The 22,939-nt window shown below is 46.2% G+C and overlaps 3 protein-coding genes and 1 pseudogene across 5 annotated transcripts; 3 read left to right on the top strand and 1 right to left on the bottom strand.

The window, feature by feature from the left end:
* Positions 1-991: 991 nt before the first annotated feature.
* LOC123039508 (cyclin-B1-1-like) lies at positions 992-4,548 on the top strand (annotated as a pseudogene).
* On the top strand, positions 4,531-8,050 carry LOC123039507 (cyclin-B1-1). Its single transcript, XM_044462648.1, has 6 exons — positions 4,531-4,555; positions 6,736-6,827; positions 6,922-7,170; positions 7,262-7,435; positions 7,532-7,710; positions 7,785-8,050. Exons 1-6 carry the CDS (start codon positions 4,531-4,533, stop codon positions 7,915-7,917), a joined length of 852 nt encoding a protein of 283 aa, XP_044318583.1. The 3' UTR covers positions 7,918-8,050.
* Positions 8,051-8,607: 557 nt separating this feature from the next.
* Positions 8,608-14,911, bottom strand: LOC123047041 (disease resistance protein RPM1). Of its 3 annotated transcripts, XM_044470537.1 has the most exons (5): positions 14,648-14,911; positions 13,310-13,473; positions 12,222-13,194; positions 12,011-12,138; positions 8,608-11,811 (listed from the first exon to the last, which is right to left on the bottom strand). In XM_044470537.1, the coding sequence occupies exon 5, from the start codon at positions 11,731-11,733 to the stop codon at positions 8,980-8,982; it is 2,754 nt and encodes a 917-aa protein (XP_044326472.1). In that variant the 5' UTR covers positions 11,734-11,811; positions 12,011-12,138; positions 12,222-13,194; positions 13,310-13,473; positions 14,648-14,911; the 3' UTR covers positions 8,608-8,979. The 3 variants fall into 3 exon arrangements, with proteins under 3 accessions (XP_044326472.1, XP_044326471.1, XP_044326470.1); XM_044470536.1 differs by having other exon boundaries at positions 12,011-13,194; XM_044470535.1 differs by lacking the exon at positions 12,011-12,138 and having other exon boundaries at positions 12,935-13,194.
* Positions 14,912-15,367: 456 nt separating this feature from the next.
* LOC123042361 (G-type lectin S-receptor-like serine/threonine-protein kinase SD2-5) lies at positions 15,368-18,035 on the top strand. Its single transcript, XM_044464833.1, has 3 exons — positions 15,368-15,606; positions 16,315-16,376; positions 16,518-18,035. Exons 2-3 carry the CDS (start codon positions 16,352-16,354, stop codon positions 17,921-17,923), a joined length of 1,431 nt encoding a protein of 476 aa, XP_044320768.1. The 5' UTR covers positions 15,368-15,606; positions 16,315-16,351; the 3' UTR covers positions 17,924-18,035.
* Positions 18,036-22,939: the final 4,904 nt, after the last annotated feature.

The raw sequence follows: 22,939 nt of genomic DNA, 5'->3' as shown, positions 1-22,939 counted from the left end.
GTATGTGAGCATTGTGTTCAGGTGGGAAGTAGAGTCCCTTGATGTTGGATCACCAGTAGAAGGAAGAAGTAGGTATTTATAGGTGGCAATGTACTGTACATCTTTCATCATAGAAGTACGGTATATAGTGTGAAAAGGTAGGTGGGCAGGAATGCGGCTCTCTAGCCGAAATAAAGTAAACCAAGCTACCCAATACTATTTTTTGGTGCTACAGAGAATCATCACCCATTCACGTAAGGACAACGCTAGGCGCCGGCCAGCCGGTCCAATTTTTGGCCGGCTGCGTGCTACCTGTCCGATTTGCCCAATTATAGCTGTGCGATTTCTTCTTCCTCATGACATACATCTCTTTCGCGCGAGTCCACAGAATAAACGGAGAATAGGAGCCCCTCCCGCTTGAGAGCGTCACCGCCGCCCACCCCTGCTTGGACCACCGACGGCGCCGACACTGCTCATCCCGCCTCGCCGTCGTTGGTTGCAGCGTGGTGCATCCTCCGGTCGCAGATCCTCGAGCTCATGGTCGCAGCACCAGCACACTCCATCCCCACCATGTGTTGTTGCAGCTCCCACCGGCGACGGTCGCAACTCCGGTGGAGTCGTGGTGCCGCAATCCAGCTTGTAGCAACGTTGGGCGCCGTTTCCAGCATTATCGCGTCGAGGTTGAAGCATTCTGTCGCTTAGTTCCAGCAAACAATTGTGGGCGTTCCAACATTTCGGCCGGTTGGTTCAGCACTGCCGCGCTGGGGTTGCAACACTCCTGTATGCTAGTTCCAGCAAATGTTAGCCACCATTCCAACAAATGTTGTTGTTGCCATTCTAGCAAATGTTGTCGTTGTCATTCCAACATTGTCATTGGTAGGTCATAGCAACTGTAAGCCATGGCCCCGACATTCACCGACGCCGGTTCCAGCACATGGTGAACACAGGCGCAACATCATGTAGAAGCCCCCGTTCCCGCATGTGCTGACCATTGTCCTGGTATTTGTCGACAATGGTTCCAGCACGTGGTGACCATAGTCCTAGCATTTGCCAATGGCAGTTCCAGCACGTGGTGAGCACGGTCCCATCATTTGCCAATGTTGGTTCTAGCACAAGCTGGCTGCGGTTGCGACATCTATCGATGTTTGTCCTAGCAGGTTGCCGGTGGTTCGATTGCAGTAGCACCGAGCTTGATTTGCGTCCGTGGGGTTGCGGTGGTTGTTGGCAATGGAGTCAGGGTAGCTTGCTTGGAAAGAAGTGATGACAATGACGACTTGTAGGCAACCTTGATGGCGATCCTTTTTCAGCGGTGTACATGCATGGGTCCTATGGGGGACACAAGAGCTCCTGCATGCTCCACTCCCTATTTGAATATTGAATTCAAAAAATAACAGGTTTTTTTATTAAAAAAAACTAGAATTTTTGGATATCAACCCTGCCCATGTTTAGTTTCGTTAAGAGATGGCATATGTTGTATCCGTGGCAAAGAAAATATAGTCCGACCTACCATCCATCCAGACAGTTTTCTCTATACATAGATTTTTGACTTTTTTACTAAGAATGCAACAGGCGTCATTTCTTCACGAAATTTCACAGGACTGATATCCAAAAATTTCAGGTATCTTTGAATTTTCCTAATTTTTTATTTAATATTTATATAGGGGGTGAAGCACCCGAGAGCGCCAAATCTTCAACCAGCCTATGTGTTGCTAGTTCGGCCAGAATGCATTTTCTTGCGGGAGCATTATAACGATTTTTAATGTCACCCACAAGAAAAAAGTTTTTAGAGCATTGTGCCCTAAGTCTCCCGACTTGTTAAAGTAATAATGGAAGTCAACCGTGCAACTATATCTTTTTTTCTTTTTTTTAACATCAGTACAGACGCAAGCGCTCATACATACATGCATACACTCACCCCTATGAACGCACACACGCACATCCTACCCATATGAGCACCTCCGAGAGACTAAGCCGGCATGCCATCTTGAAATTTACAAAATCACGTAGGCGCCTCGTCATCGACGGGAACGTCTCCTCCCACTGAAAGCGCATCGCCGAAAATCCTAAAATAAATACAGAAATAATGCGAGCACCAGGACTTAACCTTGGTGAGCCGGGGACACCACTGTCCTTCTAACCATCCAACCACAGATGAGTTTGCATCATGCAACTATATCTAGATCGTGATGTATTACGAATATGAAATCCATCTAAAAAAAGAATATGAAATCAAATTCAGTGGGGAAAAAAATCGTTTCCACGGCAAAGCCGGTGAAAATTGCTATATGTGGAACATTCATACGAAGAATTTACCCTTTATCAACTGACGGTCAAAGTTGGAGCATTAACATGGCCTCGTGCTAATCGGAACGTCGCTTTCCTGAGGAATCCGGCTCCGACAGACCTACGGCGAGGAGAGCTCATGTAAGACTCCGTCTGTCCGTCATCGAGATCAGCCCCGCCTCCTACGTGAGCGCGAGCCAAGGAGTCGGAGGACAGCGTACTTGAAGTCTTAACCTGGCCTCGTGCTAATCGGAACGACGTCGCTTTGCTGCGGCGGAACCCGGCCGCGAGAGACCTGCGGCGAGGAGAGCTTGTGCGAAGGCTGTCTGCCCCTCCTCCCCCTAAGCACGTCATCCACTCCGGCGCGAGCGCGAGGCAGCAGTCGGAGGGCAGCGTCAGCTCCGGCGCCCGGAAGTATACGCGAGGAAGAAGAAGGCGATCAACACCCCCGCCCGCCTATATGCCCTCATCACGCTCTAAGGTTCGTTATCTGTCACAAAACACTTCGTTTCGACGGCTTCTTACATCCCAGTACCATAAACCTTCATCTAATTCTGCTTCTGCTGGGCACAAATTAAGCTTTGCTTGGGATATGCTTTGAACTGTTGTTTCCTTCGTTTCTGATAGCTGTGTCTCCTCTCCGCTAACTCCTCTCTTTCTGGGTTTGTTTAGGAACCATGGGTGGTTTGACCTAAACAGCTCTAGGAGAGAGTTTTCCCTTATGTATTAAAATTTCTATAGTATTTATTTTCTGTAAGCTTTGTTATAAACAAGTCATTAGGTTTCATTAATCTCCTTTTCAAAAACAATGTATCATAAACCTGTGCAATGAGTCTGATCCACCGTTGCGTTGCCAGTTTGCGGCTGGAACAACCAACGAACGCCTACAAGGGATTCAAGACATCGATGAGCTACACGTCGACGATCAGCTACGCGTCGTGGATTACATAGAGGATATCTACAAGTTCTACAAAGTTGCCGAGGTAACGCATAATTAACTCTTACATAGCGTGTGCAAAAACCTTGTGATATCTTTGATTGTCTCTGAACCTGAAGTCGATGTTTCCTGCCCGTTGCAGAATGAGTGCCGCCCCTGCGACTACATGGACTCCCAGGTGGACATCGACTCCAGGAAGCGGGGCGCCCTCGTCGACTGGATAATAAAAGTGCATGAAAAGCTTGAGCTCATGCCGGAGACCCTCTACCTCACGGTGTACATCATCGACCGGTACCTCTCGATGCATAAGCCCGTGCTTCGAAGTGAGCTGCAGATGGTATGCGCCTCGGCCCTGCTGATCGCCTGCAAGTATGAGGAGGAGGACGCCTGGGATCCAGAGGTAGTAGACTGAACGAAAGCCTCTCCCCTTCTCTTTGCTGCGTATGAGTTCGCGTTCTGATTGTTCATTGTACACCAGGGAGCAGATACTGGGGACGGAGATGGCCATTCTGAACACGCTTGAATGGAACCTGTCAGTTCCTACACATTACGTGTTCCTCTCGCGCTTTGCCAGGGCCGCCGCGTCCTCCTCACAGCTGAAGAACAACGAGGAGGTAAAGAATACATATACGCCACCATATGTAAATTCAGATGCATTTTGCGCCATAAAGCGGCGAGTTTGTGTGCTGAAGTTTCTCTCTATGTATGGATGCAGATGGAGAATATGGTGTTCTTTTTTGCTGAACTGGCGCTGCTGCAATACGCGCTGGTGCCGTCCAAGCCCTCCATGGTTGCTGCTGCTGCTGTCTATGCAGCCAGGCTCACACTCAAGAAGACGCCTCTATGGACTGAGACTCTCAAGCACCATACTGGCTTTACCGAGTCACAGCTAATGTAAGCATGCACTTGTAGCTTGAATAATCCTCGTGGGTTTCAGGGGTGCTGACATTTTTCTCTGATGGTTTCAGTGATAGTGTAATGATCCTGGTGAGCGCACACTCGGCTGCTCCCCAGAGCAAGTTGAAGGTGGTGTACGAGAAGTATTCCAGCGAAAAGTTGGGAGGAGTGGCCCTGCGCCCACCTGCAATCGACTTCTACAAATAATTGGCGATTTCGTTGACAGTCCTTGCCATTTGTGTGATAAAATGCACCTTGATAAGCCACAGGGAGGAAGCGATCGATAGCGGACTTCGTCACCAAAGCGAAGTAGCTGCTGCATCCACTACCTAGGCTAGACTACCACAAATATATATTATCCATGGTAGTTGTCAAGGCTTACGATCCTGATAATTATTTTTCAAGGTTGTAACTAAGCTTTGTGATACGCATGCATGGACATGCAACTTCAGAGGCTGGGTGTGTACTTATTGTGTTCGTATCCCTTGATGGTTCATTTCGAGTTAATAAATTTCACTGTTTGTTGAAAAAAAGCAAATTCAGCCTACGCCTAACATATCTCATGTTGGAATTCTGCACATTTCTTCTCGGAAAGGGTTTGTGAGGCTACTCCCATTTTCTGAGTTAATTCCATAGCATGTTATCTAGAAAGTATTTTGGTTCAGCTTCAAGTGCGACTCAATATCATCTACTCTCTTTGTTCCAAATAATTGATGTTCTAGATTTGTCCTAAGTTAAATTTGCTTAAGTTTGACCATCTTTATAGAAAATGCGTTAAGATCTACAACACAAAATACACATAGTACGTCGTCAGCGAAGTGCTCTCCGAGATCAAGGCTCGATACCCACAAATTTAGAACATAATCTATGGTGTGCTCATGACATCTCGCAAGCTGGTACACTACTTTCACCAGCACCCGATCCAAGTGGTCATGTCCTTCTCGCTGGCCAAAGTTATCACCAATCGAGACGCCACGGGAAAGATCACGAAATGGGCAATTTAGCTCATGGCTTTCGGGCTGGTCTAAACCCTCCGCACCACCATAAAATCGCAGCAGGACCAACGGCGCAGCTGTCCTCGCTAGCCACCGAACGCAATTCAAAAACGTTGACGCCATGCTCCCTCTCAACATCACACCAAACGCCACATTTTTTTAAAAGGAAGATAAACCCCGGCCTATGCATCAAGCGATGCATACACCAAACGTCACATGGGCAACACTAACCCTAGACCAACTATGTACATGAGCTTCCCAAGCACCTCTCCCATCTCGACTTCGGCGACACTGTCAAAGCGGATAAGGTGTTGGGCCGGGCACGATACCTATGAGGCAACTCTCAGCGTTGGATCTCTCTCTCTCTCTCTCTCTCTCTCTCTCGCCCCCTCTCTTCCTCTCTCTCTCTCTCTCTCTCTCTCTGGATCAGGTGTTGGGCCGGGCACGATACCTATGAGGCAACTCTCAGCGTTGGCTCTCTCTCTCTCTCTTCCGCCCCCCCCCCCCCCTCTCTCCCTCTCTCCCTCTCTCTCTCTCCCTCCCCCTCCCCCTCTCTCCCCCTCCCTCTCCCTCCCCCTCTCTCGTTCGTATAGCTATTGGTGCTCTCTCTCTCTCTCTCTCTCTCTCTCTCTCTCTCGTTCGTATAGCTATTGGTGTTTCCCCATAACATTGCACAGTAAGGAAAGTATATACATATAAAAGAATAATTCGGCATGAGGGTGGTAAATTAATGACGTCAATCGTGTGCAACTATATCTAGATCTTTTTCTTTTTTATATAAACGGGACTATATCCAGATCTTGATACATTGTGAACTAAAAAGAGAATCCACTAAAATATTTCCTTATTACCGTAACAAAGTCGGTAAAATTTGCTATAGGTGGAACATTCATAGGGACGATTTTACCCTTTATCAATGGACGGTCAAGTGAAAATATCTCCTTACCTATACCATAACAGAGGCCGGTAAAATTTGCTAATCGGAACGTGGCTTTGCTGCGGAATCCCCGCTGCAACTAACCCCCGGCGAGGAGGGCTCATGCTAAGCCACTCTACCCCTCCTCTCCCCGAACACGCCATTGAGATCAGCCCCGACTCCGGCGTGAGCGCGAGGCAGCTGTCCTAGGGCAGCGTCAGTTCCGTCCCAAGTACTCGAGAAAGAAGGTGATCAACACCCTCGCTCACCCCTCATACCTCTTTGCCTGCGATGCTTTGGCGTTAGGATGCCCCATACCTCTTTGTGAACTGTTGCCCCCATTCTGTCTCTCTCTCTCTCTTTCTGCGTTTGTTGAGGCACCCTGGGTGCTTATGACCTAAATTACACCGGGGAGAGTCCTTTTACTAGTCTTTATTACTTTTCTGTAAGCTCTGTTAAACAAGACATCGGTTTATATTATCAACAAAATAAGATAGTACTCCCTCCGTTCCTAAATATAAGTCTTTCTAAAGATTTCACTATGGACTACATACGGATGTATATAGACGTAGTTTAGAGTGTAGATTCACTCATTTTGCTCCGTATGTAGTCCATATTGATATCTTTAGAAAGACTTATATTTAGGATCGGAGGGAATATCATTTAGAGTACCTGTGCAATGAGCCTGATCCACCATTACATTGCCAGTTCCCGACTGCGATAACAAGTGATTCAAGACATCGATAAGGTTGGCGGCGACAATCAGCTAACCTTCATGGATTACGTTAATGATCTGTACAAGTTCTATAAAGTTGCCGAGGTAACTGCAGAGGGAGTACTTCTTAGGTGGTGTGTGCAAAAACCTTGTGATCTGTTGCTTGTCTCTGAAGGTGATCTTTCCTGTCCCGTCGCAGAATGAGCGTCGCCCCCGCGACTACATTCACTCCCAGGTGCATCTCAGCTCCAAGATGCAGGCCATCCTCGTCGACTGGATAATAGAAGTGCATGACGAGTTTGATCTCATGCCGGAGACCCTCTACCTTACGGCGTACATCATCGACCGGTATCTCACGAAGCAGCTCGTGCTTCGGAGGGAGCTTCAGCTGGTAGGCGTGTCAGCCCTGCTGATTGCTTGCAAGTACGAGGAGGTGATGTTTCCACAGGTAGACTGGAAATTTCTCCCACCCCCTTTGCTTTTCCACTTTGCAGTATCTCGAGTCCATGTTCTGATTGGTTGTATATACACACCTGCAGGTGAGGGATTTGGTCTGTATAACAGACAATGCCTACTCCAGGAAGCAGATACTGAGGATGGAGAAAGCCATTCTCAATCGGCTTGGATGGAACCTGACAGTTCCTACACCTTATGTGTTCCTTGCGCGCTTTGCCATGGCTGCGTCTTACTTCAATTTGAAGAACTATTGGGAGGTAAAGAATACAATGTACCATATGTAAATTCAGATGTATTTGCACGGTAAAGGAACGAGTTTGCTTACCGAAGTTTCTCTCTCTCGATGGATGCAGATGATGAACATGGTGTCCTTTTTTGCTGAACTGGCACTGATGCAATATGCGCTGGTGCCGTCCAAGCCCTCCATGGTTGCTGCTGCTGCTGTCTATGCAGCCAGGCTCACACTCAAGAAGACCGATCCATGGACTCGCACTCTCAAACACTATACTGGCTTTACTGAATCACAGCTAATGTAAGAAGGCACAACAATGACTTTACACACTCTTGTAGCTTGAATAACTCTCTGTGTTTCTGTGATGATTTCAGATATAGTGCAAAGATCCTGGTCACCGCACACTCGACTGCCCCTCAGAGCAAGTTGCAGGTGGTGTATAAGAAGTATTCTAGCAAAAAATTGGGAGGAGTGGCCCTGCGCCCACCTGCAATCAACTTCAAATAAACGAGATTTCTAGGATTTTTTTTCTTCAAATAAATGGAAGGTGTGTCTGACATTAATTCAGTGAGTTGGTTATTTCCTGCATTTAGAGTGCAAGAAGGGTTTGAAAACTTGAGGCAGTTGTGACGCTGTTTGGTCACAAGTCAGGGATATTATCTTTGAACTAAAACCACATCACTTATTTATGAATGGAGGGAGTATTTTGTGAACAATGGGAGTAGTTGTCAAAGCTTACCGTCCTGAGTAACTATGTTTGAAGGCTGTAACTAAGCTTTGGGATACACATGCATGGGCATGCCACTTCAGCTTACCCCTAATATATCTCATGTCGGAAGTCTGCATATTTCTTTTGGGAAAGTGTCTTGTTTCATCTTCTGCTGCAACTCTTCATATCATCTTAGAAATATTTTGGTCATGGATGGTTAGCTCATCGGTTGCCTCCTCACTCCTCCGTGTCAGCGAATTTTGAAAACTTAAGGACATATGTAAACATGATGTAGCCTTCCAAACATTGTCATGATCATCCATCAGTGTATTGCTCAAGAAAACAAGAAACGTAGTCCAAGAAAGAAACACCATACACATACGTCCAAAATAAGATATACAAAAGGGAACAGAGCAAGGCTAGCAATTAAACAGACAGGCAGCAACCATAATTATAAGAAAAATGAGTGTCTGGGCATTACTTATGACTCACAAGCCAAGTTTTCTTATTATTTAACAGCCACAGCTGAAATAGGTTCACAACAAGCACACACACGCGCGTGAAATAACAGTACACAGTTTAAACAAGTTAAGCGAAAACTAGTTTGGATACGAAAACACAACTCGCTTGCAGTCTTATAATAAGCCACAGCCGGAATCAGTCAGTAGGAAATACCATCACATTTCACAAGCAAAAGCACATGATGACTAGAACAGTAGTAGCAGTAGCAAACACAGGCGGTAACTGCACCTTAGCAGAGGTGGAACAAGCAGCAAATGATGTGTAGTATGTGAAAAAGCAGAGAAACCCGGACATTATACCTCCGGGTGCATTACACATTTCCCAACCAGTGTGGCAGGTCAATCTCGGAGAGTATACCGCCACTGTGTCCCTAGAATTGCAGAACATTGATCCAGCAACCAAAAGAAATCACTAGTGATTTCAAAGAAGCCTAGAGACTGGAGGGGCATGAGGAACTCAATGCCAGCTGGGACCACCATCATGCTGCTGAGGTTGACAAAGTATAATCTTTCCAGGCTCGCCATGGCACCTTGCTGTATCTCTAGCCAATTCAGATTAGGCAGGTCTATCAGATAGAGAATCTTTAGCTTGGGAAACCATCCCGTGAGAAATGATAGCTGCTCTCCGCTGTATGCTCTGGTGAATTCCAGATGCGTCAAATTCGACAGCCGTGAAAGGGATGGCAGGGGGTCTTCTCTCAGTTGTGACCAATATAGATTCAAAACATGCAAGTTCTGCCCCCCAGCAGCTTGGAAGAGAGGAGACGCGTCCAACGCCCCTTCCGCCAGTCGTCCACCCAAACGTAGCCTTTGCAGGTTTGGCAGGGGGGCATTCAACGAGAGAACCTCATTCTCATCACTTGCATTCACATCAAGATGGGACAAACACTGCATCTGAACTAGAGACTCGCTGATACGTCCACAATAGCTTCCCTTCACATCCAATAACCTCAAGCTTCTCAGTTGCCTCAGCTGCCGTAAATGTCTAATAGACTCATGATGTGCTACCAATGCTTGTAGCGTTTGCAGGTTTGTTAGATTTCCAAGACCATTAGGGACATGCACACCACCGAAACATTTAATCCCTCTCAAATCTGTATTAATTCTTTTCTCAACAAATAAGTGCCTAAGCTTCTTCAGTTTCACAATCCCACTAGGCAGCTCATGTACATCAGATCTAAGAAGGTCCAGTGTCAACAAATTTGAAAGCTTCTCAACAGAACTCGGGAGCATCTTCACTTTTGAATCACGCAAACCCAAATGGCGGAGATTAAAAAGATCTCCAATAGCATCTGGAATATTCTCAATGGGTAGACCACTTAATTCTAGCACTGTCATATATCTTGACTCCTTACATAGCAGAGGCAGTAGAGTAAATGTTACCATACTATCGTCCAGCATAACGAATGTTCGAAGTCGGCGCACACTAGAAAATGACTGCTGAATATCCTTCTTTTGTTTGTGCAATACCAATCGACGTCCATTCCTCTCAAAAGACCTCCCATGCTTATCCTCATATGTAACACCAAAACAGTTCTTCTGGCACAAGTCAAGTGCCAGTTCACGTAAGATATCGTGCATTTTGAATTCTTTCATCCTACCAAATGAGTTTCTCTTGACAAGTCCTAGCATGTTTCTGTCAATTAACTCCTTCAGATAGCCTTCTGCCACTTCTTCTAATGTGCTTTCACCCCTCTCTTCAATGAACCCCTCTGCTGTCCATAACCGTATAAGTTGTTTCCTTTTGAAACAATAGTCTTCTGAAAATAAGCTGCAATGCAAGAAACAGCATTTTAAGTGTGTTGGAAGGTAGATGAAGCTCAGATGCAAAACATTCCTTATGTGATCGAGTCTTGAATTGTTGATTAGCTCCCAACTTAATTGGGCATGTATTCTTCTCCATTCTTCCACAGTTTTCTCACGCACACGCAAGAGGCTACCAACTAACACAATAACAAGAGGCAAGCCTTTGCACTTGCTAACTATTTGCTCGGACAAAGGATACAACTCCGCAGGACATTCATGATTTGTATCTCTTGGAAAGGCTTTTCTACAAAAGAGATCCCATGCCTTATCTTCTGGTAAAGGTTTCAGTGTTAAAGTATGTCCTTGAGAGGCAAGTGCAGCAACATCGCCTTCCCTTGTTGTGATCATCAGTCTGCTGCCCTTTTTATTATTAATAAGCACCCTAGACAAGTCATCAAATGCTTCTGGAGTCCAAACATCATCCAATATGATCAAATATTTCTGTTGCTCTAGAAATTTCCTCAGCGTTTCTTCAAGGCATGTGATGTCCATGGCCGCAGTGTTAGATAGCACACTGACTTTATCTCGGGAAAGTTCCTTGATTATATTCCTCAAGACATGTTCTGTAGAATAAGTTTGAGAGATGGAGACCCAAGCATGGCACTGGAATTTCTCTCTATGCTTCCTGTAGACATTTGCAGCTAAAGATGTTTTACCAAGCCCTCCCATTCCAAGCAGTGCTATCACAGAGCGTTCCAAATCGTCACTCAATAACCACTGCTCAAGTTTATCTCTGTTTTTGTCCACACCGACTAGATCCTCTTCATCAAGGGAGCGTGAAATGTTTGCTAGATCTTTGGACCTCTTGACAATGTAACTTGAGCTGCTAGTATCCCCATTGTTTATCATGTGAACCCAACGATTTTTTGTCTCAGACAGGTGTGTTAGGTCTTTCTCTATTTCCTTCACCTTGAAAGCAATCCGGTTCAAAGAAAGCAGATATCTTGGTTTCGTAAACCCTTTCTTCAGGTAAAAGCAACATCCCGTATCATGTTCGTGACCAACAAGATACAAGTACTCATCCACCATGTCCTCCATCACATGTGCTACTTTCCGTACCTCCTCCAACCAGCCCTCATATACTTGATTGTTGCGGTTTCGGATATCCATTTGACAGAGAACATCATGCATTACTCGAAGCTCCCTCGCAACACGACCCATGCTGCCCTGTAGCGCTAGTATTTGCTTCCCGTTCTTCGCAAACAACGTGCTGGCCTGGTCTGCCACTCCATTTGCCAAGGCGGTTCCAATCTTTTTAATGGCTAGAAGAATCACAATCTCCGCCATCACTTTCTGAACAGCTAATGTACCACTGTTGGTTGGGTGCCTAGTTGTATATTTGCCTCAGTATTATTACAATGACCACTGCAAAATGAAGTGAAGCATTAGTTAGTAGCAAGCACTTGCTGAAACACTTCAAAACTCTCCAACCACAATGAAATAAAACACTTGCTGTGGTGAAATAAGCAGAACCTTTTAAAGTAATCCTCCTAAACTCTGATTTCATACAGTTAACCTATCTAACGCTAACCCACATAATAATCAATCAAAAAACAGAACTTACGACGTGCAGGTCCATGAGGATTTTAAAACACTTGGGACTGTGCTATCGTCAATGGCAAACTAAATGTTATTAACTGACAAGAGCGAGTGACACTCAACCAACTAAGTGACCATGTACGCTCCGCTTCCCTGTAGGGGACATCTCAGGTTAAAAGGCCCCAAATATTGAAGATTTAAACAAGTGAGGTGAAGAGGGAGACTATCTGACATACCGGCCAGCTCCAAGCAACTTAGTTCCATTTTTCTCAACATATGTATCTTCTCCAGATTTATGGAGAAACAAATAGCTAGAGTTGTTGATTAGGCCACAAGAAAACGTATCACAATAAAGAAATAAATAAGGAAGCAAAGCTATAATGTCAGAGGACTAGAGGAGTCATTACTCATTAGGAGAAATCAATATACTATTACTGTAACTAAAACCACTTTAATTAAAAGGAGCTGTCATATGCACTTTAGGAGACACTCACACATCAAGAATGTTTATTTTAGGAGGCTAGAAATTTCCACATTAGCGTAACAAGAATTCAAGAGCATATGCTCATCGTGTGCTAGGTATATCACCAGTACAAAGCATTATCAACAACTGCGCTGCAGATCGATTCCAGATATATTGTTAATGCAAGGAAACAATCAGGGATGGAGCAGCTCACGGTGACCCCAGGCAGCTGCCTGGGCTCAACCAGAGAGTCTATTAAGCATTAGCGTCAATATATGGGTTAGCAATGATGTTTTACTGGGCAAACACCAGCCAGCGGTGACCCTGCCCATGCTCGGTCAGTGGGGTGGCTCCACCACTGGAAATAATGGATATCAACTAAAACCTGAACACTGCCAGCTCACCAGACCTTGAAGCTGTACAAATTAAGAAGCTCGACCAGAGTACAACCTAAGATAGCCAGAAAACTATGGAAGGACGACGCACCTGCCGGATGGCATAGAACCAATCGAATTTGGTAACCTCCTTGTGAATTTCTGAATCTGAAACCATCAGAATAGTCTCATGGATTTCTGAATCGAAGTTGTCACTGAAGCTTAATTGTGGAGACCGTGAACTCTCATGGAGTCGTGTGTATGACTGAGAGTATGCTAGGTTGCTGTTGCTGACAAGTAGTTGGATGTGATTTCAACTTCAGGTGTTCTCTTGTTACCTTTACCCACTAAAACCAGAGAACAACCGCCTACCTGGCATTTAATGGAAAGGAAAACTGGTTAATACTTCATCCACCTAGCTTAGGATATTGAGAGGAGAAATAGCAACAGAACCAAATTGAAGGACATAATATCATCAGAATGGCACCTGGCTTGTAATCGCTATAGATCTGGCCAGATTTGGACCTGTGGTGGCCTCCTTGCGCGCTTCAGAATCTGAAATCATCAAAATAGTGCCATGGGTTGGTGAGTCGGGGCATCATGCTAGTCTTGTAGTCGAAGCCATGAGCCATCAAGAAGCAACCAGAGAACCTGCAAGCCAAGTCAATGTTAGTTTTCTTGCGGTGGTTGTTGAAGCTCAATTATTTTCCAACAAAATGATGTATTATCTGAAAGCAATGTTCCTGTGTGCATATTCAATCAGTTCAATGTTCATGGAATGCACATCTGACCACTTCTATAGTCTTGAACAGCCCACTGCAATCAAGAACTCCTGCTACAGTATTCTGCCTGATAGCCACATGCTTTCCGAGGTTCCCTATGGCTTTGGGGCCTTGCCTTCATGATTACGTGCCTCTCCTTTTGTTTTTGACAAGGGGGAAGAATTAGGATTTCTGGAACTATGGAAATGGTATGGATGGCCATTTTGAGAATTAAGCATTTGCCCATATAGACCATGCAGTGTTGTATTCTGATCATGAGGGTCAGTCATGGAAGCTTACAAAGGTTTTCGAGACGCCCACTAGTAAGTATAATAGGGCTATATTCAGATAAGCCTGAGCAGTACAGTATCTATAGCAGCAAACTGAGCTATATACATACAGAAAACAACCGAGTATTTCAGAAAAGTGTGAGTACTAATAAACTCATATTTCTTGTCAAGTATCGCGGGTTCTTCGTGCTGGAATGAGAAGACATGGAGGAGAATATATGCTGGTATATAGCTGTTCCATTGGATTGATGGATGTTCTGTAACTGTAAGTTAACTCTTAGCTCTCTGTATGTATATAGCTCAGTTTGAGCCCACACCTGTTGACAACTGAAAACTCAAACGAAAAATGGCGAACATTCTCAGGCTGACAAAAGAATGGCCATAAATGAGTCAAAGGTAGCTAGCTAGCTAAGTCATACTGATAACGAGGGCACCAACCATATGCCATGAGTGTCTGGGCAACATCACAAGTTACCAACCCCAATAGCGTTCCTGCAAATGTCTTCTTACTTACTAGTAACAGACAAACACAAGCAGAATATATATTGAACGCCACACGTCGCACCTCGTCTCGTCAGTGGGAGCAACGTCAGATAAAATTGTTGCACCAGCTCGAGATGACAACGGTTTGCGGGACGCTTGATTAAGGTCGAGCTCGCGGATTCAGAGAACAAATCAAGCTCTGAACGCGGTTCAGATTCAGCACCCGCGTCCTGCGGACAACGCAAAAGGGGCATGGATACATGTAATGTAGGGGCTGTTGGCTGGCTTTACCTCGTCGTTGCCGCCGGCAGGGAGTCTACTTCGCGGCGGCCACGGGGGGAGAGGGGTGATTTGACCGGGGCAGAGAGGCCCTGGCGCCGCACCGGGGCGAGAGGGACGGGCCGATGGGGTGGGGTGGAGTGGGGGCGGGCTTGGCCGGAGACGAGACGAGGCAATCTCCCTGCTATCCTAACCCTCGCCGGCGGTGGAGTCGTCTGCCTCCGGCTTCGGCTCCGGCTCCGCGAGTCTCCAGTCCAGTGGGTGCCAGGGTTAGATCGTTGACCCGGGTGTCCTACTACAAAAGGAGCGTTGACCCGGGTCAACAAACTGAAGAAATACTAGTAGTAAGACAAAAAATTGAAAATACTTTTGAAATAGTATGAAGCAAGTCATATGGATTTTTAATTTTAGTTCTCATGGCTAGAAAGACAATTATTTGGGAACAGAGGTAGTAGTACTAAATTTTCATCAATCAAGGCTATCCTCTAGTACACGATGAAAGTTGAGTCAAACTCGTGCATTTTAGGGACAGAGAGAGAGATGGCGGAGAGGAAAAGTATGCGCTCTCTCCTCCGCCGTCCCTCAGACTGCACCACTCGCTACCATACCATTGGGCCAGCAGAGCGGAGCTCACACGTCGCCGTCCGTTCCTCGGCCAGGACCGGAAGCTCCCAGGGAAGCGCGGGCCGGGCGTCGCCATCGGAACCAGACGATTCGGATGAGAGATGCGACAAGCACAGGCACAACCACGCAGTAGCAGCAGCAGCAGCAAATACTCGCCTCCTTCCTCCTCCGCGAGTCGCACTCTCGCACCTGCTCCGCCTCGCCCGGTCAGAGACAGAGGCCTCTCTGATCCTTCTATATCAGACATTCAGACCGATGCGTTAGCTGTGCCGAGGTCAGTTCGTCGGCGGTAAAGCGCGAAGAAGATCAGGCAGAAAGTAGTGGTAAGAAAGAAGATACTGACGCAAGTAAGTTACTCTACTCTGCCTTCGTATCTTGCAGTTTTCCCGCCGCCGCAACTGCTTGTGTTCCTGTTCTGTGGTCATCTGAATTTGCAGCCGCTCAGTTTTCTGAACCTTAACCGTCCGCTTCAGTCGTTTTTTCTTCTTGAAAAAACTGCTATGATCTCTGAGTTTGAAACTGCGGATCAGGGTCACTGCTTCGCGTCTGAGAGTCCTTTAGAATCGAGCAATTGATGGAGTGGGTGGTGGTTTGATCAATTCAGGGTATTACGTGAAAGGGGATCGGATTTCTAGCTCGCCAATTTTGTTCTAGGCATAAAGATGAGTATCCAGAGTTTACGAGTCTGAGGCTGAGCTAAGCTAGTGTAGCCAAAATGTCAAACCGAGTGTACAAGCGGAGAGCAATGGTTGGTTGCAGCTAAAGAAATATAAGAGCGTCTAGATCACTAGCATTTAGATTACTGAAGTAGTGATGTAAACGCTCTTACACTCCATTTCTTTACGGAGGGAGTATCAATCAGGGCCCTGCGCGCCTTCTTTCTTAATCGTCTGACATATGCCATGACGCAGTGACCATTTACAGGTCCAAGCACACCCTACAGCAATCAATTACCTAAACTTACCTGTCAGTAGCCAGCATCATCGTTAACTCTCCACTGAGCTTGTGAATTAGTTCTCCCATTGCTTGTCTGACCAGTGTCATATATAATGCAGAAAGTAAGAAGGCCTTGAGAGCTTGGGCATCGCAGACATGTCGGCGGCTGTCATAGCAACCGGTAAGTAAGATACACCTGCACTTGGCAGAATAATTAAGCTGGTCTGTTTAGCTGATAATAAGCACATTAAATTGCTGGGTTTGTTCCTTGATTAGTTTTCCACCAGCTAATATAACTCCGTTCTTGTCTCGATTTATCCAGTATCGGCGGTCTGTGCGACCGTGGCAGTAGTGATAACCATCGTTGTGATCAGACGATGCCGCCGTTCGAGGAAGAAATTTTACAAGAAGATCATGGCCAAGATCTCCGAAGAGATCAACAGAAGGAACAGACAGCTGGAAGCATGCGATGCCATCAACGACGTGGTGATCGAGATCGGCCCCGTGGAGAAGTTCCTCCACGACATCCTCAACGAGAAGCCGATGCGGTTCAGCTCCGAGCAGCTGGCATCGTGCACCGAGAACTACTCCACCGAGCTCGGCTCCGGCGGCTTCGGGGTGGTCTACAAGGGGGAGCTCCCCAACGGGCTGCCCGTGGCGGTGAAGGTGCTCAAGGTGTCCATGAACAAGAAGGTGCAGGAAGGGTTCATGGCAGAGATCGGCACCATCGGCCGAACCTACCACGTGCACCTCGTCAGGCTCTACGGCTTCTGCTTCGACCCGGACACCAAGGCGCTCGTCTACGAGTACCTCGAGAACGGCTCGCTGGAGAAGTACCTCTACCGCGACGGGGAGGGCGCCGGCACCGGCGAGAGAAAGGAGAGGCTCGAGTGGCAGACGCTGCACGGCATCGCCATCGGCACGGCCAAGGGGATAAGGTACCTCCACGAGGAGTGTCAGCAGAGGATCGTGCACTACGACATCAAGCCGGCCAACATCCTCCTGACCGCTGACTTCACGCCCAAGGTGGCGGACTTCGGGCTGGCCAGGCTCGGGGAGCGCGAGAACACGCACATGTCGTCGCTGACGGGAGGCGGTCGCGGGACGCCGGGGTACGCAGCGCCGGAGCTGTGGATGGCGCTGCCGACGACGGAGAAGTGCGACGTGTACAGCTTCGGCATGGTGCTGTTCGAGATCCTGGGCCGGCGCCGGAACTACGACGCCCAGCTGGAGGACGAGAGCCGTGAGTGGTTCCCCAAGTGGGTGTGGGACAAGTATGAGCAGGGGGGCATGGAGTCCATCGTGTCCGCGGCGGCCTGCGTCGGGGAGGCGGACCGGGAGAAGGCGGAGACCATGTGCAAGGTGGCGCTGTGGTGCGTCCAGTTCCAGCCGTCGGCGCGGCCGACCATGAGCAGCGTGGTGCGGATGCTGGAGGGGGAGATGGCCATCGTGCCGCCGGTGAACCCGTTCCACTACGTGTCGGGCGGCGGCAGCTCCAGCAGCTGGGCGCTGTCGAGCGGCACCGGCACCGGCACGTTCACCAGCAGCAGCCGTGATACGGGATGGGACAGCAAGGTCTCGGCAGCAAGTACTCCTCGTAAGCCGACAGTTGCAATGGTGATAGGTGTCAAGTCCACTGATCCAGTGACGACACAGGGGTTTTGCCCATTTGTAGTCACGCGTGGAGCTCCATGCGGAGGCTTTGCTCTGTTTCCAGTTTACATGTAGGATTTTTTTTTATAAATAGCACCGTAGACTTTCGATTTGTGTCTAGCACACAACGATTTAGCTCATATGACAATTTCTTATATCTACTAGTAAAAGAGTGTTTGTTGGTTTTCATCACTCTCATTGATAACAAAGGTGACCCCGCTCGACGGTAAGGCCCATCGGATGGAAAACTCACTGTTGATGCAAGTCTCACACTGATCAGGACAAACTTTGCACCCCCCCCCCCCCCCCCACACACACACATCATCGCGTCACAAAGCACATCATAGTGGGTGTCTTCCGGAGCTATGTTGATTATCTCAATGAGATCTTAGGCACAAATGTAAGATTGTGAGAGTAAGACCTCATACACATGCATATTTTAATATTGGTGTTTACACCCAAAAAGGTTGTTAAAGGTCTCATTGAAAAATTGGAGTTTAATTTGTTAGCAATAAGTAGTCAGACCCTTTGGCGTAGTACACATCTTCTCATGGGTTCGATAACTAAGCGTCGCTCCATGGGAAAAGGCACGAGAACCTTCTGCCATCCCAATCGGATCTCAAAGGGCTTCATAGACCCAGAGATCAAAGTGGACCCTTGATTTTTAATTTGGAATTGATGAATAAAACCTTGTTAGCTAAGTGGTTTTAAAAATTGGAAATTGTATGTGGACTTTGGCAAGTATGTCCTGCTGAATAAATATGTTCCTGATGGGTGTATCTCTAGAGCAAAACCCAAATAGGAAGATTCACAATTTTGGGCTAGCATTCTCAAAGTCAAAGATATGTTTTATCAATTGCAAAAAAAGTTTGGGGGATGGTGGATCATAGTACAAGATTTTGGGAAGATGGTGGGTAGATGATAAACCAGTTTTGGTCATAATATCATGGTTGTTGAAGCCATACACAAAGGATGGGGTGGTTCCGATTCAATAGAACTCCTCATGGGGAGTCTCTAGATTTGGAATAGTTTAAAATATACTAGATGTGAAGATGTTGAAATGGTGTCAAATCTGAAGAGGTTGAAACTAGAATAGTTGAATGAGTAGTTTTAGTTTAACACATAGTAGATGTGAAGAGGTTGAAACCGGAAACTAGATTCTTAGCCTTCTATTTGGAATGTATAAATGTTGACATATTTGAGGAAAAACTTATCAATGATCCTCGTAAAGCTGATTTGCTATTTGATTATTGGATGGTCTATTTTGCAGATAAAGGAGAAAAAAATAGAATGGTGTCGATGTTCGGGGCAAACCTGTTCGAGCGGGTAGCAAATGAAGTCCATAGATCGTCACAAGGTTGTAGTAATGATGTTCCGAGAATAGGTGGCTAAGAATATGAAGTTTCCAAGACTGATGGTTTATCGCTTTGTTTCTCCACCGAAGAGAGGTTCCTGCACCGTCTGCCCTCTTTTAGTAGCCTTCTTGTTTTCGCTTGTCGTAGATCAGCTATTTGCTTTTTTTTAGGAAAGGCCATCATGGCTAGCTTTATTGATTGAAAATAGGGATTACATCGTCCACAAGGTTCAAAACGAGAAAGCCCGGAGGCTCATCCGTCCAACTAAGAGAAATCTTATTACAATAACTGTAGTTAGCTAGCACATGCGCTGCTTGGTTACAAGAACGTGGGCAGTACTGAAATTTGACCTTCCCGATCAACGAAGAGAGATCCACACACTCGGCAAAAATAGTTGCTGCTTCGTCCCACCATCTAGCTTTGCCATCACATGATTCTATCACCGTTGTGGAGTCCGATTCTGCTTCAATCCGGGGGAAACCAAGTGAATTTGCAAAAGCAAATCCATCTCTCATCGCAAGGGCCTCGGTGGTAACCACATTAGCTGCATGGGGTATAAATTTACACTGCGCCGCTAGGAATATTCCCTTCTCATCCCTAATCACAGCTGCTGTAGCACCTAAACCTTCATCAACAAAAAAGGCGGCATCAACATTTAGTTTGACAAACCTGGGTTCTGGTATCCTCCATTTTTCTACGGTAGTATTCATCATCTTCTCATTAGCCTGATGGTAATTATTTGCTATCGCCAATACGGACATCGGCCATTTAAAAGTAGGAGGAGGCGATCCATCATGAGTGAATTGCCGACGGATCCACCATAGATACCAGCATCCCACCACAATGACTTGCTTGACATCCAAATTAGGTTTCAAAGGAGCCGGGCTAGGTCCACTGAGGAGTAAATGTTCCAGTATGATAGAACCCGAACGATTCACCGACCGGGCTTCGGCAATTGTTTCTGAGATGCCTAATCTGCTCCAGAGTTCCCTTGCGTGAATACAATCAAATAGCAAATGCTTAATATCCTCCGCACCATGATGACAGATTGGACATGCACCATTTGTACCTACATGTCTGTTAGTAAGGATGGATTTAAGCGGCAATATCCCGTGCAGCGCTCTCCAGCAAAAAATTTGGATTTTACGTGGGATGCAAAGTTTCCAGAGTACACTCCACACTGCCGGTGTATTCGATCTGTTTGGATGTCTCGGTGCAGTTGCATGAGCCCCAAAAGTTCGAATCCACTGAATACGGTACGCTGTACGAACAGAAAAATTCCCTTTCCGATCAGGGTGCCATGCTATAAAGTCATCAAAAGAATTGTAGTTTAACGGGATTTGTAAGATCCTGTTAACATCTACCGGATTTAGGATCGACCGAAGCAAGTCTTCATCCCATGATCCGGTGTTGGGGTCGATGAGCTCTTGAACAGTGGAAAGAATAGAATGGCCTCTCAATGATATCACCTTCCTGTCCGGGCTAGCTGGGATCCACGGGTCCCTCCAAATGTTCACATGCTCTCCTGTCCCAATTCTCCATATGTATCCCAGCTTGAAGGTCTCTAATCCTTTCATGATACTTTGCCAAGTAAACGATGCTCCATTTTTTAAGCTAGCTTGGAGTAGACTCCCATTTGGGAAATATTTTGCTTTGAGCACTCTAGCACAGAAAGATTCAGGACATGTGATCAACCTCCAGCATTGTTTTGATAGCATTGCCAAGTTGAAGGAGTATAAATCTCTAAATCCCATGCCCCCTTCACTCTTGGGGTAGCATAGTTTCCACCACGAAAACCAATGCATTTTATTATGTTCCTCATCATCACCCCACCAACACTGGGAAATTAAGTCCGTGATATCCTTACAAACACCTTTGGGTATACTGAAACAGACATGGCAAAGACCGGGATAGCCTGCGCTACTACTTTTATGAGAATCTCTTTGCCACCAATAGATAATACCTTCTCCATCCATCCTTTCAGTCTTTCTTTAATTCTTTCAACAAAATGTTTGAAGCAGTCACTTCTGTCCGCCCCCACCATTGCTGGTAGCCCAAGATATTTATCAGACAATGCTTCAGTATCAATATGTAATTCCTGGCATATTTCAGCCCTTACCACCACAGAAGTGTTAGGACTGAAGAAAACACTTGACTTTGACAAACTCACCAACTGGCCCGAACTCTGGCAGTAGGTTTCCAGAACATGCTGTAAGGAAGCAGCATTTAAAATATCTGCTTTCATAAGAATTAGAGAATCGTCAGCAAATAAGAGGTGTGATACTGACGGTGCATTTCTGCACACTCTAACTCCTTCTATGCCACCAGCTTCTTCTTCATACTACAATAGACTGGATAGACCTTTCGCGCAGAGAAGGAATAGGTATGGGGAGAGAGGATCCCCTTGTCGTATACCCCTAGTAGGGGTAAACTTATCTGTCTCCTGGGAATTGAATCTTACTTTGTAGGAAACAGAGCTAACACAAGCCATCATGAGTTCAATCCACTGACTATGAAAACCCAGATTAACTATTTGCTTGGTTGTGCTAGTTTGTTAAGTTTGGTTATCGTGTGGCTCTTTCATGTTGAGCTGGTCGGGTCTGGTTTTATTGGAATGTTGGTCTAGTTACGGCGGAGTTGAAGCCTGCATTTAGATGCGGGGTTTGAACCTCCTTTTCGAAAAAGAAAAAAATGTGCGTAGCTCCTGTTTTGGATGTTGTTAATATGTTACTATGCAGTCAGCTTGGATCGCTCTGTTTTGATCCTTAGACTAGCCACAATGGGTAGTAACTTAGAGTAGTAACATGCCCATGTTACTACTCTATGTTACTACCTCTATAGTGGGGAGTAACATATGTGTGGTAACATGCAACACTTCATTTATTAAGCTATAGAATCATCTTGCCTTGATATGTGTGATGTTACTCATACTATTAGTAACTAGCTATGTTACCACATGTCTCTCTTTCTTCATTTATTGCTTGCCACATCATCTATTTTATCTAGATATGTGTGATGTTACTACCTGTGTTATTCCCACTGTGGGTAGTCTTAAGCTTAGTGCATGTTGCACTGATGGTAGTTTGTACTAGGGTTATGGTTTCTTTAATAGAAATAGAAGGGGTGGCCCCTCTTTTTAATAAAAAGGTGTGTACATGATTGAGATGGATAAACTTTATCCAAATGTAAAATAATTAGGGAAAGGAACTTTTTGAGTCTTGGAGTTAGTTGTGGAATCGCCTGGCTAAGGAATGAAGGATGATTGATCAAATACAGTTTATGCTGAAGAGAAATCTAGTACCTTTCTCAAATCTGAACATCGACGTGTCTGTGGGATTACCTCAGTTTGTTTGTTGCGGTGAAGTCGGAGCTGCGGCAGCAGGGCCCTATGGCAACGATGACAGGCAGCAGGTGGTCCGTTCAGTGGTCTTCCATGGCGCCAGCCTGGCTTAGTTCTTCTCTGGATCTCTTCTTCAGAGTCTGAGCTGCGCCGCCCTCGACGCAGGTGGCTGACTTCTGGCACGGATCTTCATGTGTTTCTGTACGATCTATGCGGTGAGAGTTGGGTCGGTGTTCGTCCACAGTGAAGTCGGAGTCGCTTGCTTAGTGATTAGGGATGGCGATGACGCCTACTAGGGGAGAAGTGACGACAATGACGCCTGTGTGTTCGCTCGGTGAGGCACTCTTTGTAAAGGTGTGTGTGAGACGTTTGTGTGTGCCGCTCAGCAGTTTGTGA

The sequence above is a fragment of the Triticum aestivum genome, chromosome 2B (genome assembly GCF_018294505.1).
Source record: "Triticum aestivum cultivar Chinese Spring chromosome 2B, IWGSC CS RefSeq v2.1, whole genome shotgun sequence".
Lineage (NCBI taxonomy): Eukaryota > Viridiplantae > Streptophyta > Magnoliopsida > Poales > Poaceae > Triticum > Triticum aestivum.
Note: the sequence above shows the minus strand (reverse complement) of the source record. Positions and strands in the feature narration are given on the sequence as shown.